The 17,554-nt window shown below is 37.8% G+C and overlaps 1 protein-coding gene across 3 annotated transcripts in view; it reads right to left on the minus strand.

Moving 5' to 3' along the window:
* Positions 1-4,070: 4,070 nt before the first annotated feature.
* Positions 4,071-17,554, minus strand: part of RMDN2 (regulator of microtubule dynamics 2) — a 41,879-nt gene continuing 28,395 nt past the window's right edge. For all 3 annotated transcript variants that reach the window (XM_072333439.1, XM_072333437.1, XM_072333438.1), the window contains exons 8-11: positions 17,411-17,509; positions 15,729-15,782; positions 15,559-15,639; positions 4,071-5,173 (exon numbers count right to left, since the gene is read on the minus strand). In XM_072333439.1, coding sequence (XP_072189540.1) covers positions 5,120-5,173; positions 15,559-15,639; positions 15,729-15,782; positions 17,411-17,509 — 288 coding nt within the window. In that variant the 3' untranslated portion in view covers positions 4,071-5,119. The remainder of the gene's footprint in view (positions 5,174-15,558; positions 15,640-15,728; positions 15,783-17,410; positions 17,510-17,554) is intronic.

The raw sequence follows: 17,554 nt of genomic DNA on the forward strand, positions 1-17,554 counted from the left end.
GGCTACCCAGGGCCCCATCCAACCTAGCCTTGAACACCTCCAGGGACAGGACATCCACAACCTCTCTGGGCAGCCTGTTCCAGAGTGTGTCCATATACTTAGCTACACAGGCTATCCCTGAATTCATAACATTCCTTCAGAAATGATCCTCTTCCAATATTAAAAAGAAATGAGCAAAACAAAAGCTTAGCCACAGTGCCAAACTGTTTAATCCACTTTGCTGATTCACCACTTAAAACAGGAACATTTCTATCACTTAGGGGCTGAAATTTCATCAGCCAGCTTGATATCCTTTGTCCTTTAATTAAAAACTTTAACCTACCGAACTGAGTTAAAGAAGCACATCCATATTCATGCCCGTATCCATAGGACATGTTTAGTTTACAATATTCCTAGATAAAATGGTGAGGCTGTTTTGTTGTAGGCAGGCTGTTCAAACCAGCTCATGCTTAATTGTGATCGATGGTGTTTGCATGCGTGTAACTTGAGCAAGTAGCTTATCCCCATCATGGGTCAGTAGCACTGGGAGACAGAGGGCTCAGTTCAGCTCACGTTGAACATTGCTTCTACAGATGTTTCTAGAGTGACTGGTTGTTTATGTTAATGAAATGGAGTAAAATATTTTCTCGAAAAATATTAATGTTTCATATTCATAGTTCTAGTGCTTCATGCATGGGTTACACAAACACAGGAGGCCAGAAAAGCTTCATTCTTTTTGTACTGTCAAGGCAGTTTGATTTGTTTCTTCTCTGAGGAACTTGGGAGAATCTGTAAAAAGGAAAAGTGCTGGAAAACAAGAATATAACCTATGAACACAAGAAAGAATTCAGAAATGCAAATAGAAATGTTGGTTCTTCAGACAGTTATTCCTTCTGAGTTTGCAATGCAACTTAAATTGTCATACTACTGCAGGATTTTCTGTTTTGGAAGAGGTGTAACACGTCCATCACGATTACTGTGCCTATGGAAGAAAACATTACAGAACCACATTCCAAAGCATCCAGTAAAAGACTCGAAAACCCATGGGCCTTGCTGGAGTCCATGGGACCCCCCAACAGCCCCACATACTTCACAGGGCAGCAGTTCAGGCAGCAGTGACTGAAGAAAGATATTTAGATCCAGATAAGCAATATGTTTAGGATGATAGGGTTGGATCGCTGTGAGCCAATTCTTCAATGCTGATTTTATTATTATTGTGTTTTTTTACTATAATGATAGGGTTGTGGGGGCAGATTTAGGTTTGGGTGGGGCTTTTCTTTGTTAGTTTAACTGGGCAGAGGAATTGTCACTTGCCTTTCTAAACTGTCAGTTGCTCACTGCTGTTGGACTGTTTTTTAATTCATTCCAAAAGTCGGTGCATTGATGTTACCACCTGTTAACATCTGTTGTTGCAGAGGGGCAATCCCAAAGGGATCTGGAACCACTACCAGAGTCTTTACTTTCACCACAAGAATGAAAAGTAATCTCAATTATCCAGGAAGGCAGAACAAGTAGTTTTAACTACTCAGAAGCACAAGAACCCTACTAATGGGTCAAGGTCCCCAAACTCACCTTCTACAAAGACACAAAAAGACAAAATTCCTCCAGGAATACACAACATGTACACAGGAGCAGAGACCGACTGAGGCCAAATGAGAGGTCACAGTGAAGAGCTAAAGCAGGTAGTGGAGACTGAAGCCCCAGACTGCCTGCAGTCTTATCTGCTCCATGCAGCTTAAAGGCCTGTAGGGGTTAATCTGGTTAACTTGTAGCTCCTCCAAGGAGACAAAACTACGGAAGCGAATGTCTGCTTGTGGATATTTTAAACAAAAAAGAAAACATATGGCCCTCTGGAACTCTACTTGCAGTTTCTCTAGCTGATATGTCACAGAGAACACATAGCCTAGGCCTAGAGCTACATGCAAAAGCTTTCTTCCAAGGAGCCATTAGAGAACAATGTAAGGAACACACTTCTATTTTAAAAACTCTAAGATTAACACAGCAGAAAACATGAAGTATTTGAGAACGCTCATTTACAGTAACCAGAAATTATATATATATACATAAAAAGCACAAAATACCCTGTTTATAAAACAGCAGTTTCTTACCTGTGCGAGGAATATTTCTGCAAACTCTGACAGACTTACAATAAATAATTAAAACCAGCCTTTCGATTACAGATGGCATCTTGTGATTCCATACATAGACAAGAGAGGAGTAAAAAGTAAAACAGTAGAATGTTTATAGTTTAGAAGGCTTCATGGAAAGATAAGTAACTTCTTTTGTAAATGAGAATTTTTCTTTAAAATAACATGGAATAAAACCACAGGTATAATAAAGGCTTAAAGGCAGCTATCACACACATCTCCAAGTGTGAAACTTAATGGCAAATGTTCATAGGTAGCCTAGGCCCAAATTCAGAGCCAGTGTGCATCTGCAACCTTACTGTGTAAATGATTTTAAAATGTTCTCTGGGAACATCTTGCAAGGCTTTGCAAAGTTTCCATCAGGATTTTTTTTCTCCTAATGCCTAATCTAAAGGTAGCAACTACGTCTCGTCCTACAAACAGGGTATTTGGAGTGCAAGTTTTGTGTTTTTCTGGCCGTGGTGTTCGTTTTTGGCTGTTTTTTGTTGTGTTTTTTTTTACTGCCTTTTATTCAATTGCTTTTTATAAATGTGAATACTCCTTTGGTCATCCACCCTGCAGACTAAACAAACCAAATTCCTCCATTTTTCACACACAAGACAACGTTGTCTAGCCCTCTCATCTCTCTTGTCTATCTCCACTGGACTCTTTCCAATTAGCCCCTAGCCTCCCTGAAGTGTGATGCATAAAACTACATAGTATTCCATCTCTGACCTCATTAGGCCTTATTAGTGGAAAAGGTTACTTCATGTTTGTTTAACGTGGAATTCTTATTTATTCACTTTATAAAGCAATCTGCTTTTCCACCAAAACATGACATTACTAACCCATGGTTAGCTGACCACTCACTGGAACTGGTACACAGAACTACTACCATTTACCAGATCTCCTCTAACAATGCAGACCTCCTACATCCCCATGAATAAAAAGACTCCTACTTATATCACCTAATTTCTCCAATTAATTTAAATAAATTTCTACTAATCTATTCCTTCAACACATTTTTAGGCTTAATCAGTAATTATTCCTCATAAATGAGGCATTTATTGCATAATCAAATCTATTTTTATATTTATAAAATCAAATTATATAAGCAAAGGCCCAATTTACTACATCCTCATAGGCAACAGTGACCGACTAACAACAGCTCTAAGCACCAATTGCTGTAATAGATCCACTTAGACTAGGCTTCCTGCTTTGGCTGTGATAATGTAAAATACAGATTTTATCCAAAGCCCCTTGCCAAACTCAAGATAAACCGCATTTACAGCTTCTCTTTTCACACGTCATTTATTAAGAAACAGAAGGAACTATTTGATAGAGTCTGAAATTGTATGAAAAAAAAATCAAAGAACTCTGTGATTGAAAAAGTAGTATAGTAAACAATTTCCCCTGTAATGAACAATGCAAATAACTAAAACGATTACGTCAATTTGTGAAGATCCTCAGGATAACAAAAACCATGAAGGTAACAGTGGCAACTCAGAAGCAGTTCCAAGCTTTCAGAATTGGTCCGGAGTTGCCACAGTAAGTCCTCCATTTTGGAAAATGTAGTTTTAATCAACATGCTTTTAAAAGGACAGCCCTGTTTTAGGAAAACCTTGTAAAACCTCTGTGCTTCATAAGGAGTCAAGCATTCAGGCTAAATTCAGTACAACTCTATATGGTCTTTTTCCAGGTTACTGCACCTATTACCCTCCAATTGTTAGAAGTTAGAGCTCACTCTATGAACTGACTACGAGATGCTTTGGTCATATGTATATACACATATTTCTTCACTCTTGCCTGATTTTTAGATCTTTGTGGATACCACTATAAGGTAATGTCACTGTCCTAAACTAACTGCCCGATTATTAATTCTATGTATCAGTGCCTTATCAGTCCTCCTTGTCTTAGCTATGAGATAGCCCATGTCATCTTACACATCAATGAAGTCAAGGGATTGTGAAGTTGTCCTTATTCAATTTTATTTCCTTCATTTCTGTTAACAGAAATACTTACTCCTTTCAGATAAACTTCCCACATCCAGTCCAAGCCTCTAAACTGAAAGCCAATGAAAGTTGGTCTTTTATTTTTCTTCACAGTTGGGTAAATCATGGATCAGTCCATTTGTGAACAAAATTATCTCCCTGTCTGATACATTTTATTGGAAACACTGTTGTCCTACATGCTCAAAGTGTGTGTTTTTATGTACAGGTTTTGTTATGCAGATGATACAAGGTTAATAGCAGTCACACACTAAGCTTTGTTTTCAGCACCACACTTGGCAGCTGTTCAAACAGAATGATCCAGGATTCACAAACATGATGGAGATCTTGTAATAAAGCCATTAAATATCACAGCTGTCATAGATGCATCTAAAACACTGGATTTCACCAGTCTGATTTTTAATATTGTACCCACTGATTTTACAAATAAAATACAGCTTTTATATTTAATTTATAAAGTTTTCACATTCCTGTGTAAAACCAGTAGGAGGTTTAAAGTAAGAAGTGTTTTGCGGAAGCAACAGCTTTCTCTTTAGCAAGATTCTAATTATTTAACAGTACCGTGTAAACATAAACATTTTTTATCTCCTTTTGTACGTACCTGCACATATATTAATTGATATAAATATAATTTACTATGGAAACATTTTTGCTTTCGACTTTGCTGCATGCAGTTTTATGCTGGCATCACATATTAGCTGATCAATCTTTCAGAGTAAGATTTATGTATTTTGCATTCTAATCCCCATTATGTCCATTGCCAGCAGTGGACTTATTGTTCAGAGAATTGAACTCACAGTGTCAGCAATCTAAAATTAATCTTCAATATTGGATTATAAATAATCAATCAAAAATGAAAGCATCATTTTCATGACATAATTGCCAGATGCCTGAAGGCCATTCCCACCCACTCAGCTGGAATTCACTTGCCATACACAACCACTTCCAGTGAACTTTAACATTTTCAGTTTTATCGCAGCATGAAGAGTTAAAAAGCGCACAGTATCACAGCTTCAGTGTGAGAAGTAAATCCTCTAAGTCTTTCTGGGCCTCTTTGTCCTGAAAGAAACAGACAATCATGCATCAACTTAGATAGGATAAATCCCTTGATTTGCTAAGACGTGCCTATCCACATTTCTTTACTAACAACAGACACAACACACAACTGTAATAGCCACAGAACGTACAAGACAGCATACAAAGTTAATTTATCAGTGATTGCAAAAATAAAGCATGGAGTGAAAACAAGAGCCAGATGGCAGCCCTCCCTTTATAGCTCTGCTAAAGCACTTAAATATTAGCCACAAATAGCCTTCTCAGCACACCAGCAAGCTTTCAGCTTAGGCCATAACTTTTATTGGTATGCCTTGCATAAAGTACTGCCTTGCCCTATACTTTAGGTAGGCTTGCAAATCAATTATGTGCAGTTTATCCAAGGATACTTCTGGAATACCTGGAAAGGAGTTAACAAAAGGAGACCAAAAAAAAAAAGGGAAATGTAATTAATGGCATAGGTTAAGATAGTGGTTTCAGCATACAGCCATACATACCAGTAATAACCACCACAGGCTCAGTAACCTCCATACCATGGTTGCTGGATGCTTACTATGCTACTGGGCTCACAGCAGAGCAGACAGTGAGCAAGAGGCGAGTAACCTATGATCAGAGCCAATACTATATTACAAATCCTAGGACAGAAGGGAATGGCTCCTTTTAGGCTGATGCTCATGTGTACTGTTTATGTGGTGCACTAAACCATGCCCAGCCCAACAAACTCAGGATTGGCCAGTGATGCATATTTTGGCTATTTCCATATAAAACCAATGAGAAAAGAGGTACAGCCAGTGCAAAAACCTCCACTATTCCATTTATTTTTGAAATGCCTCCTAATTATAATCCATTTGTTTTGCTTGCTGCTGCAAAACTTGCAAATGCACTTTTGTTTAAGTTTACATGGTTCTAAAAGTTCTAAAAAGCACCTCACACCCACAGTGTGGTAAGCCTTGGCCCAATTAACCAATAATGGCACTCACAGGTATTTAGTAATGCAAAGTCAAAAGCACATGCACATCACCAAATTTGTGTAAGTATTCCTAATGACAGAGACCAGTACTTCTCTCCCAGATAATGCCACAGGCAATTCTGAAAGAAAATACTACAGACAGACAGCGAAGTAATCACTGAATTTCAGGATCACTTCATTATCTAATCAACCAAGAAGTTGGAACAAAGTATAGGACATTTTAAAATACATTTTACGGGTGAAGAAATTCCTGCTTCTCTTTATTTTGGTTAGTTGTCCGTAATGTCATGGAGGAACAGAGAAGAATATTGAGATGATAGAAACCATATGCCAGACACGTCAAACTACATTATATTACTGGTCTGGATTAAGGCATTAATACATTAGCTGGATGCTTCTCTTGGAGTCACTGCCTTGCTCCCACTGGCAACAACAGGCTAAACTATCTGCCTAATCATTTATCAGAGGCCTCAAAAGGCACATACTGCAAAGCCAGTAAGCTCTTGCCAAAATACTCTAACAGAAGGAAATGTCACACTGAATTCAGCACCCCTTAAACTCCACGTCACTACAGGCTGCCTGGAGCACCAACCCACGGCTTTCATTACAAACTGAGAAACTCTAAATCTGTACCAATACATCGGTTAATTCAGAGAAGATACGCTCATTTCTGTACTGACCATAGTCAGCTTGTGAAAATTATTCTGTGCTCCATTAAGCAACAAAGTAAAAACATTGCCCCATGCTACAAAAAAAAAGATAAAGGTTTTGTTGTATCTGGTCCACCTCTTTTTACAGTTTTCTAAGCCAGAACCAATAAAGATGTATTTTTTTCACATCCAAGTAGCGCTCAGCATTTCATGAGTTTATAGATTTATTTACTCACTTTGAATGATGATTTAAAAGAAATAAAAATCTGTCTCCAATTAACTGTGTATAATTGTCTCCTTCCTTACAAGCAGAGGACAGCACTGGGCACGGAGGAGCTTTAGTGAGTTGCAAGGTACCAAAACCATTGGGCAATCTTTCCTGAATCTTCCTCACGGCTTAGGAAAAAGAATAAAACAAAACCACAATTGTTCTAAGAACTAGCTGGAGAAGAAACTGCAAATGTGCAGAACTTTATACCTCTGGGTTGCCAGTTCTAAACAAGACTATATCAGACACAGGAATTATTGTTAGAAACTATTTAATGGACTGTGCTAATTGAGCCAGTGACTTCCAGTTGATAATAATAACCCAAATGGTAATAACATGTTAAAAATCAGTAATGACATTTAAAAAACATAGCTGAGAATAGGCAGTGAAGGGAACTATTATGTCACACTTGGATAGGGTCCTTCTAGACCAAGAGTTGCATTACACTAGAAAAAAAGAGAATCCCAGAAGACTGTTCTTTGTGCCAGTCTCCATCTCAGGGATGAAAACGTCTTTAATGCCCAGACTTTACAGTTAATTGGAACAAACCCCTAAGTTGTACACCTGGAGAGCATTTCTCCTCACTGATTTCTGGATCTGCAGCTTTCTAAAAACAGTCAGGTTTTATTTATTTTATTTAAAGATAGTCGAGTTTAAACTCCCTCTAGAATGCAGTACGGAGATAAGGAGGTGCAAGTCATACTAGGAATGCAATTTATTTGCATCAGTCCCATTTGTTCACCACGAGGCTTAGCTCAGTGCCATTTTCAACTTTGATTTTCTACTGTCAAGGTTTACATTCATTAAACACTTTTTGTATCATTTTCAGAGTTGAACACAAGTTCAAATGTTCTGCAAACTGCTACACAAGTTAGAGAGTCAGTGACTGTATTTCCCCTACTCCTGCTTAGCTGCCTTTCTTTTCTGTTTCATCACTCACAGGGGATATGCACAGAAAAAAAAGATCCAGGAGGCCAGAGGCAGAACAAGGGAAGAGAGGGAGCTGAAAACAAGAGCAAGACAGAAGAAATAACTGATGGGAAAAAGGGAATGCTGGCCTAACTGGATATAGATCACATTTTTACAATTAATTTCTTCTAAAAGAAATTACCAATAAGCATACGTACAGACGCATACCTATAAATATGCATATAAAAATTAAATAGCAATTAGACATGGGAGAGAAATATAATGATTTTACCTTCCATCTAAGCTAATTATTCCCTTATGGGCTGAACGCTCTCAGCCCAGGCACAACACATGCGTGCACTTGCTGACAAAGTCCCAACTGTCAACAAAGAACAGATACATCCCCAAGACCACAGCCAAAATGGTAACTTCAGCCAACTACAACATAACTGTGCGCAAACAGTGCCAAATCCCAAGCTGACATGCATCCTGTAGGGTTTCACTGAAGTCAGTGTGGCTGCATGGTATATTAAATGAGCTTGGCTGCGAGGGTGGTCCCGAGCTGTACTCTGATAAGTGGTAACAGCTACGAGGTGCTGAGAGCCACTTCTGCTTTGGGTACAGCTGCATCATTCCTTCACAGCTCCAGGAGAAATCCTGGACTGTAAAAGAAAAGACTTCCAAACATGCACAAGGATTGTTAATGACAGTCATAGGTCTTGTGGACAATATAAATCACATAAAGATATATGCTATCCATTCTCCATTTCTTGACAGAGTCTCACAAATTATGTTACCGTAGTAGCTGTTAACTAGCACTCAACTGCATAGTTCTGTTTGTCCCCTTAAATATTTCTATAAACCAATGCAATCATCCACTTGTAGCTTTCTGTGTGACTGCTGTGTGTCCCAAGTCAGAGCACTTTATGTTCTTTTATATTTTTACTATCTTCCTCTGGGGATGAACCATAACTTCTCGAGGCTTTACAAATCAAGGTAAGCACAGCCCTGAAATACAAGGCCAATAATAATTCAACATGTCCTGATTATACTTTGAGCAGACAGAAGAAAACCCTTTCACACCCAGCTGACTGGGGATTAATAGTTTAGTTAGTTCTAGGATTAGTTTAATTAGTTCTAGGATTGCTGCTGAAAAGTTATTCAAAATCGAAATACGCTATTTTGTAACTGATGGCTGTATAAAATCTTTATCCACCAGCAGATTCTTTTGTGACTGAAATCCCAAATTGCACCCAAATTCTGGTTTCCTTTTATTATTGTACTCAGCATGGAGCATTTGGTCTCCAAGACTTTTCCCTTTTCTCTCCAGCTGCTGTACCCCTACTGTGGAACACACAGCCCCTTCAGAAGGGTGCCTGCTGAGGCTCTCCCTCCACCCTCTCTATTGGCTCTGAGACAATGTATTTCAAAGTCCTGGAAGCTTGACTTCCCTTGGCCACTTTTCCAAAACAGGAAACAAACTACACACCTCTTCATCTTGTAATGCTTCCGCGAATCCGCCTCCGTGAATCCTTCTCCTGCTCTCACCCGGCATCCCCAGAGGAGGAGACATGCTCCATGTGTTGAGAAACTGGCTGTCCATCAGCTGCTGCACTAACAATGCTGCTAAAACCATGCTGCCTTCCACAGCATTTTGTCACAGATACTGCAGTATCTGTATTTAATAACAAATACGATAAGCTCAGGACAGACTTAATCCTTGCCTGTGAAATTACTATACTTAAAACAAAACAAAACAAAAAAACAACAATAAAACACAACCCTTAGTATTTTGGGGGATAGTTTTTGGAGGGGGAAAAAGAATAAGCAGACAATGCAAACAATCCTTCTGACCATATCGCTAAGAGAAACACTGACAGCATCCTCCAAAGTGCAAGATAATTAAAGTAGGTCTCTACTTCTTTATGATGACCTTTTACAATTGTCTCATTTTTAGCACCATTTTACAGTCTGACGTGTGATCTCCTTATATTGTTTCTCAAAGGCTTGTTCTCTGGGCTTGAAGCACGCATGTTCAGTGTAAACAGAACCACAAATTAAGGAATAGTTTTTAATTTATTTATATATTTTTATCAGTTTGTGCAATTTTTGGCAAAATGTATATTCACAAGAGCCTCTAATTTTGGGCTGCTGGTAGCTGTCAAGAAGCTCTTGTTCAACTCCAGAAACAGCATTAGTAGGAAGACAATAGTCCTGCACTCAAATATGAAAGTTTCCATTCTTTTGTACATGAAATGTTATGGACTTTTGGACAAAAAAAAAAAAAGTACAAAAAATCTAAAGAAACAAGTATCCTCTGAGGATGATGTTTTGCATTGAACAATATGTGTCATTTGGCATATCTTGGAACAGGGGAAAAAGCAGAAAGATGCAGAGAAAAGGAATTTTTCATTTCATGAAAAAAAAACCACAAAACCATTTGTGTGATGTGACACATGGTTTAAATGGGTAGTTTTTCACAAATAGGTCATAATTTGTACCTAAAGCAGAAATAGATCACCCTCCCCAAATCTGTACTCGGAAGTACAGATTACAGCAGCAGCTTCAGATGAGTTCTATTGGAAATATCACAGCAACATCTGCTACACGGCGTCAATCAGTGGTGACTGGCTGAAATGGGAATTTCTTGGTAAACCTTTCTGGAAAGTTCAAGATATACAAATGGTCTGTTGCAACAGGAACCGGTAGGTGCTGAAGTTTATCCTCTGCCCTCTCTTCTACCTTCTTCTTTAAAAAAAAACTCCCACTCTTTCCTTTATCAACACAATCTGAAAACATAACTTATGAGCTGGCAGGTTAATCATGATAACGTAGAAGCCTCGTGAAACTTTCACGGGCATTATTTCTTCTCAGTAGCTGCCCTCTTGTTTAAACAGCCAGCCACTGTTCTTGCCCATTATTACATCTACCTCCACTTCCTTCTCCTCCACATGGGTTTTTCCTGCTTTTCAAGTGTCATTCTTGCTGAAAGCAGCCCTTGCCATCCATTACAATTCCTCCCATGCTTTGGCATTAAGCAACAAAGGTCACAATGAAAAATTTCTGTAATATCCAAAACTCTTCCTTGTTACTTCCAACTCTGAATTGCCTTCATTGGGAAAAAGGGATTCTTTTTTAAATTATTATTATTATTATTTTAAATCACTGATGTATTTATAAAGTACATTCTTGGCTTCAGGAAAGTTTTTACCTGCATTTAAGTGCAACTTTTCAGTGCAAATAAGAGTTGCTGCGCACTTTCTGCTTTTCTATCTTCAGCTCTTCCAAAATAGAATTTCTGGTAACATAACTGATGCGCTGCAGATTCATTTTCAGGAAGAAAAAAACAAATGTTGGAGACACGAGGACTTTGAGTTTTTAGTGAAGCAATCCACTACGCCTCTTACTCTGCCAGGCTGAGGTTAATACCTCTGTGGCAAGCTTACTGGTCCTAAAAGCACACAGGGAGGGTTAATCCCCACTTTCATGCTCACTTCCAGACAAGAAAAAATAATTTCATTTCTTTTATACTTTATAATTCTAACATTTATTCATAATTTTTCTACAAGTTTCTCCCTTGAAAGTGCCAAGCAATTTTTGTCATAAAAAAAGAAATTGATGTCTTCTGCATATCTAGCTCTGACAAATCACCCTATTCCCTGTAGGTAAAAAGCAATATGTGTTTGATCAAGCACACACATCTACACACTCATTTCATCTTTCTGAATGAAAGACGAAGGTTCATGTTTTCAAATTTGAATTATATTTTTTCTCCAAATTCAAAAAAGGCATTTTTTTCCATCACAGTAGTCCACCACATCTGGTTTCAACAGCCCTTTATGTAGCCACACTCAACACGGCTCTGAATGCTTTACAAATAATGAGTTTCAGTAAGGGTATTGCAAGTTCAATGAGATAAACAGAGCAGCTGTTATCCACTTTGTAATAACTCACAGCAGCTCTAACCATTAGGATCACTTTTCCTGAAGGGGTAAACGTTTCCCAGGACCTTGGGGTTATCCACCTGGACAGCAACCAGAGAAAAGCAGGACAATTTAATGTCCCCATGCACCTCCAGTCATGTAGTACCACTCCACAGTATGACAGTATTTATGGCCAAGGAAGGACCACACAATTCATCAGAGGTTTCTGTTTAGAGTACAGAGGATAGAGAGAAAGGTCTATAATATAGTACTGTAACACAAGTTTCATTTTCCAGACCTAATTTGCATTAAATCTACTGAATTCCCTTTCAAAAGGAAAAAATAAAAATAAAAAATAAAAAAATCTATGAGTGATTGGATGAAAATGAGCCAAATTGACAAAGGGGAAAAAATAAAAATAAAATAATAAAAAAAAAAAAAGAACATAAAAGCAAACAAAACCACATTCATTCTAGGATTTATAGGAATCATCAGCTTGGAAGCCCCTCTCACCCTTGAATTAAAACGATATTCTGTAAGTGGTAGAACAGACACAGATATTTGGATGTGATACAGCATTCAAGACAAAAATCATCTCACTTAACTTGAAATGCTACATGGAATGAATCCTAGACAAAGTGTCAAAGAAGTACCCTGAGTCAGACCAGCTGAGAGTTTGACTTCAGGGTCAAAATGAGTGATGGGCCATTTTGCTGATGCTGAGTACCTCTAGTTTCCACTCAGCTCAACAGAAATCAGGGATGCTCAAAAGAACTAACAAATTAAACCATTATCTACTATTACTTTTTCATAGTTATGCTGCAGGGTGATTTGTTACCATGAAATATTACACATTTCCTCAATGTGGCACCTTTCCAGCAAGTTTGTCTCATGGTCTACAACTGTTTTTATGCCTTTATACATATACATGTTTCTCAGCAGAAGCCAACATTTAGAAACAATAAAGGAATTTCCCTGCCTGAAGAAAGAAAGGTTTAAAGCTCCACATGAGAAACTATGATCACTGATGAGTTTCACATGACTGTGACAGCATCCTACACTGCTGACAACCATGAGATCCTGTGCTACGGCTAACTGAATGAAATCCTCAGACTGCTGCTGAGCTATTTTCTATTTTAGTCCATGAATCCTATCTTCTACAGGGCTTAGTCAATTCAATTTTTTCAGCTCCTCCCTTAAACTAACCTGACTAAAGATTATCCACACATATAGCTCTAAGCCCCGAACCACTTTAGTTCCAGCACATTTCCCCCAAAACTAGTAACAATTTTTTAGCACCATAACCACAACCCAAAATAAGACATAATAATTCAGATCGGACTTGAGGTAGCAGAGGTTGTGTTCAAGATCTCAATTTTATCATAATTATTTTCAGCATGAAGTTGGTGTTACCTTGTGCTTACTGATTTAGGGGAAGAAAAAAAGATTTACACATTATTACTCTCAGTCCTGTGTATTCCTTTATTGCTAAATCTAACTCAAATCACACTACAAGTGAATGTGCCAGAGCAGATAACTCCATTCCATCAGAAGAACTAGACTAAACAGAATAGGACTTGTCTTACCATCTTCTTCAGATGGACAAAAGATTTTTATGACTCACCTGCTGTTTTTCCTTCAGCTTACAAACCAATATAATTCTAATTTCATCACTACTCTGCTTGTCAGAATACACACACACACACCTCACATTACTCCCAAATTCCTGCTCTCAAGGTGCTGGCGCTTCAGAAACACACTGAAGCATTCCTGTTTGAAGGGGATAACCCCCAGTCCCCTGACGTGGCCCAGGACGCACTGAACTCTGAGGACTGCACTGAGCTCACCTTTAGAGTGATGACTCTGGCCTTTACAGGCAGAACTCACCTCACATTAACAATGCAATCTGGAGTACCAGATATGTGTTCTAGACTCATCTGCACACCCAGTCTTTCTCTGCCTCTCTCTTTCTCCACTGAGTGTATGGGGAGCCTCAACAACTACCTGTGACTTGACACCAAGACTTTCTCCAGCCCTTGCTGTGAAAGAGAAACCTCATCCTAGGTTATCTCTACACTTTTTTCAAAGGAGTCTCTATGAATATGCTGAATGACTTTTAATTTACTAAATACGCGTAGCCTTCTGTACACCAGAAATTTATGTGATATGCATGCTTTTTTGCAATTTTATTGGCTAGCTCAGAGTTCATTGCAATAAAACTTGTTGTGTAGTAGGTTGAATACAGAAAAATGAATAAATAAATAAATAAATAGATTAGGAGAAGACCCAAAGCAGACATAAATAAAACAAGCTGAGTTCAAGCAATTTCAGTTGCATGCCTATACTACTTGTCCTATGTTTCATGCAGCAGTTAATGTACAAAAAAAACCCCACAGTTAATGTATAGGAGACTTTCCATTGTTCCTTCAAAACAGGAAACCTGAAGGTACATTTCAACAATAAGTAAAGAATAAGGCAGAGTTAAGATATTATGTCATATCTGTATCAAGACATACTAAACGAAACACTGAACAGAAACACCGAACTTAAGCAATGACTGCTTAATTTATGTTTGATACATACTCTAATTTGGACTAAAAATAAGGCCACACAGGAGCAGCTGCTGGTGAGGCATGCAGTGGTCTTTCTTCTCAGTGAGAACTTCTGACATAAACATGTTAGTGCTCCACATACAGCGTTAGTTGTCAATCAAATTACAAAGCTATTGAATGGTCTTTTCCCTTAACTTCAAAGAATTAAATGGGATAGGGCCAATTTGTCACTGGAATCACCCCTCTCTTTCCTACCACATCTGCTGTGCTCAAAGGGGGTCCCTTAGGCTGACAAAGCTCAAGTTTGAACTTGTCATGCTCTAGATGGTAACATGTTTTCAGTCATAGGCCGGTAATTATGGAACTTGCTTCTACATGAGGTGAGATAGCAAGAGTGAACCTTCTTGCCATGACTAGGCTTACATTTGAGAAATCAGATTATGTAAAAATTTCACAAATATCTCTAGAGTTATTGCACCCACATACTAAAATACTCTAATGGGCCTAAAATAGAATCTAATTATCTCTTAGAATAAACAACATTATATCAGATGCAACAGAAATAAATGTGTCTCCGTAACCACACTGTGGTTGAAGACAAATACAAGCTTGAAACAGTTAATCCACCTCTGCTACAGCTAGCAACAGGCAGCGCCCTGGGGGCCTCTGCAGGGATCAGAAAACAGAGACTTTAAGGCAGGAGCAGAACAGGAACTTGAGACAAAAATCCCAAGTACTTTCAATTGAGAAAAAATAGGTAGAGACAAAATTTCAGAATATCGATGTGCACAACTGCTTATGCTTAAGATAGTCCAATGAAATGAACTGAATTATAAAGAGGACATTTTAATTTCTGACAGCCTCTGACACAAACTATTTCCTGATAATTGCTCAAATACACACACACACACACACACACACACACATATCTATATATACATATATATATACATGCAGAGGACACAAACAAATGCAATAAGTCAACCTACAGCGGAGGAAAAAGGAAGACTATGTGTTTAGACGAAAAAGCATAACGCTATATTATTACTGACAGAGCAATAATGGGTGCTAAAGCAGACAATGGTCATAAGAGAGCAAGTAATTAATCTCAGTACCCACCTCATTAGTAACTGGGAGAACTGACTGTGCAGATTCACAGTACTTCAGTGCATTGGTTTTCTGGCCAAGATCTTTATAGCACTGAGAAGAGAAAAACATTTTGTTTCCAATCATACCGCTGAAAGAATATCAGAATCTACAAATCATTATCCTTAAGAGAACTTGGTTACCTTTGCCAAATACACGTAGTTGCATTTAGAATATCCTGGATGCATTTCTTCTGCCTAAAGGAGAACAAAAAACAAGAAACAAAACATAAAGACAAACGTCACGTGAGGAGATTTATCTGGTCCATATATCACTTTCCACAACACAGTAAGCTTTCTAAAACAGACTGAATCATCCTCACAGTGTGCACCACAATGTTTAGCATTTCAAAATCAAACAAACAAGAAAACAAACTCTAATCCAGGCACACAAGTTGCTGACATGGAATACACTGAAACATTCTGTACTTCTTGTCTTCCTCTCTCACCAACTACTTAGAACAGATACCAGCTTATTCTATAGAACATCTACTGGATTTCTTCACTCCCACAATAGGCTGAAAGACACTTCTCTCACTAAATTATTAATATTTATTACCTATTTGCATGTTGAATAATGGATACTGAACTGTATTTGTCAATGTGATAACTGTTTGTCTTTCACATATTCATATTTTCCAGCTAGGCATTCACCCTTCTTTTCAGATTATTATCTTCTAAATTCAGGTAGTGTTAAAAATTCAAGATCATTGTCCTTTCAAAACATGTCAAGGATGTAAAACTTTGATTGCTGACTACAAATAGCTTTTGGGAAAGAAAGATTACATCCGTGAAACACACCGTAGCTGCAGTTCTTGAACCAAAGCAATGCTGCTGTCACTAGAACAGTATATTATCAAATAATTGAAAAATATACAGTTGTCTTTTAGAAGACAATTTAATTTTTGTTAAAGAATTTGACTTAAAATCACAGCTACTCTGCAGCCCCCTACAAAATGCCCTGAACCTGAAGTGAATATTTCAAATTATTTCTATCACCTCTGGATTTTAACCTTGCAGATAAAACTTAAGCACTGAGAAGATGGCAATGTATTGTATTCTCCAAAATTCCAAGAGTCATTCAACCTTTAAATAGACTAAGAACACAGAAAATAACTATTTTTGACAGTGAGAAAAATATACTTGTCCAATTCCTTTGGGAAACTATCTGAGAGGAACTGTAATGATGGAAGTTTATGCTTTGAATTCAGCCAAGTGAAAAACTTATATTTTCCAGTGCTAGAAGTAGAAATTTTTTCTATAAATGACACCAAAAGATAGCTTTATTTATTTATTTATTTGTTTTTGCATGTTGTATTCTCTAATAACTGCACTCTCAAGTAGAATGTCCAGGAACAAAGACTTATGTGACAGTCTTCTACTGCACTGTAAAGGCCTTTCCTTGGCATCAGGTTCACCTCCAGAAACAAGAAAGGCTTTTACTGAAATGTGAAGAGCTTGAGATAAGGAGAATGGAAGTGTCACAGTGTCAAAGGTTTCCTTGCCTATGTTAACCTTCTTGCAAAAGGGGTCAAATAACCATCATAGTTATACATACTTTACTAATCTGTATTTATTTCCCTTTAAATTCAGTAACTATTAACATGGCAAGTAATTAAAGATTTCTGCAGAATGAAGTGCAATTCGTTCATCTCCAACTATTTTTAAAATAGAGAAGAAAAAAACATTTTATTGTAGAGCTTTGAGGTATTTAGTAGATCCCTGGATTTACAGCTATAGAATACAATCTCTTCAGCAGACTTCCTGACTACAGTCACATACAGCAGCTGGTCAACAGTCAAGGAAAACCCTTGAGTAGGACCTACCTTAAGAAAATTCTGCAGTGCTTCTTCTACTGTTGAAGTTGGTGGAGTCCCAAAAAGAGCAGTAGCTACTTTCTTTTCAAGCCAAGACAATTGAGCTACCTATAATAAAAAAATACATACATAAAAATCAGAAATTTAGGATTG

This window comes from Excalfactoria chinensis, chromosome 3, assembly GCF_039878825.1.
Source record: "Excalfactoria chinensis isolate bCotChi1 chromosome 3, bCotChi1.hap2, whole genome shotgun sequence".
In the NCBI taxonomy this organism is placed as follows: Eukaryota; Metazoa; Chordata; class Aves; order Galliformes; family Phasianidae; genus Excalfactoria; species Excalfactoria chinensis.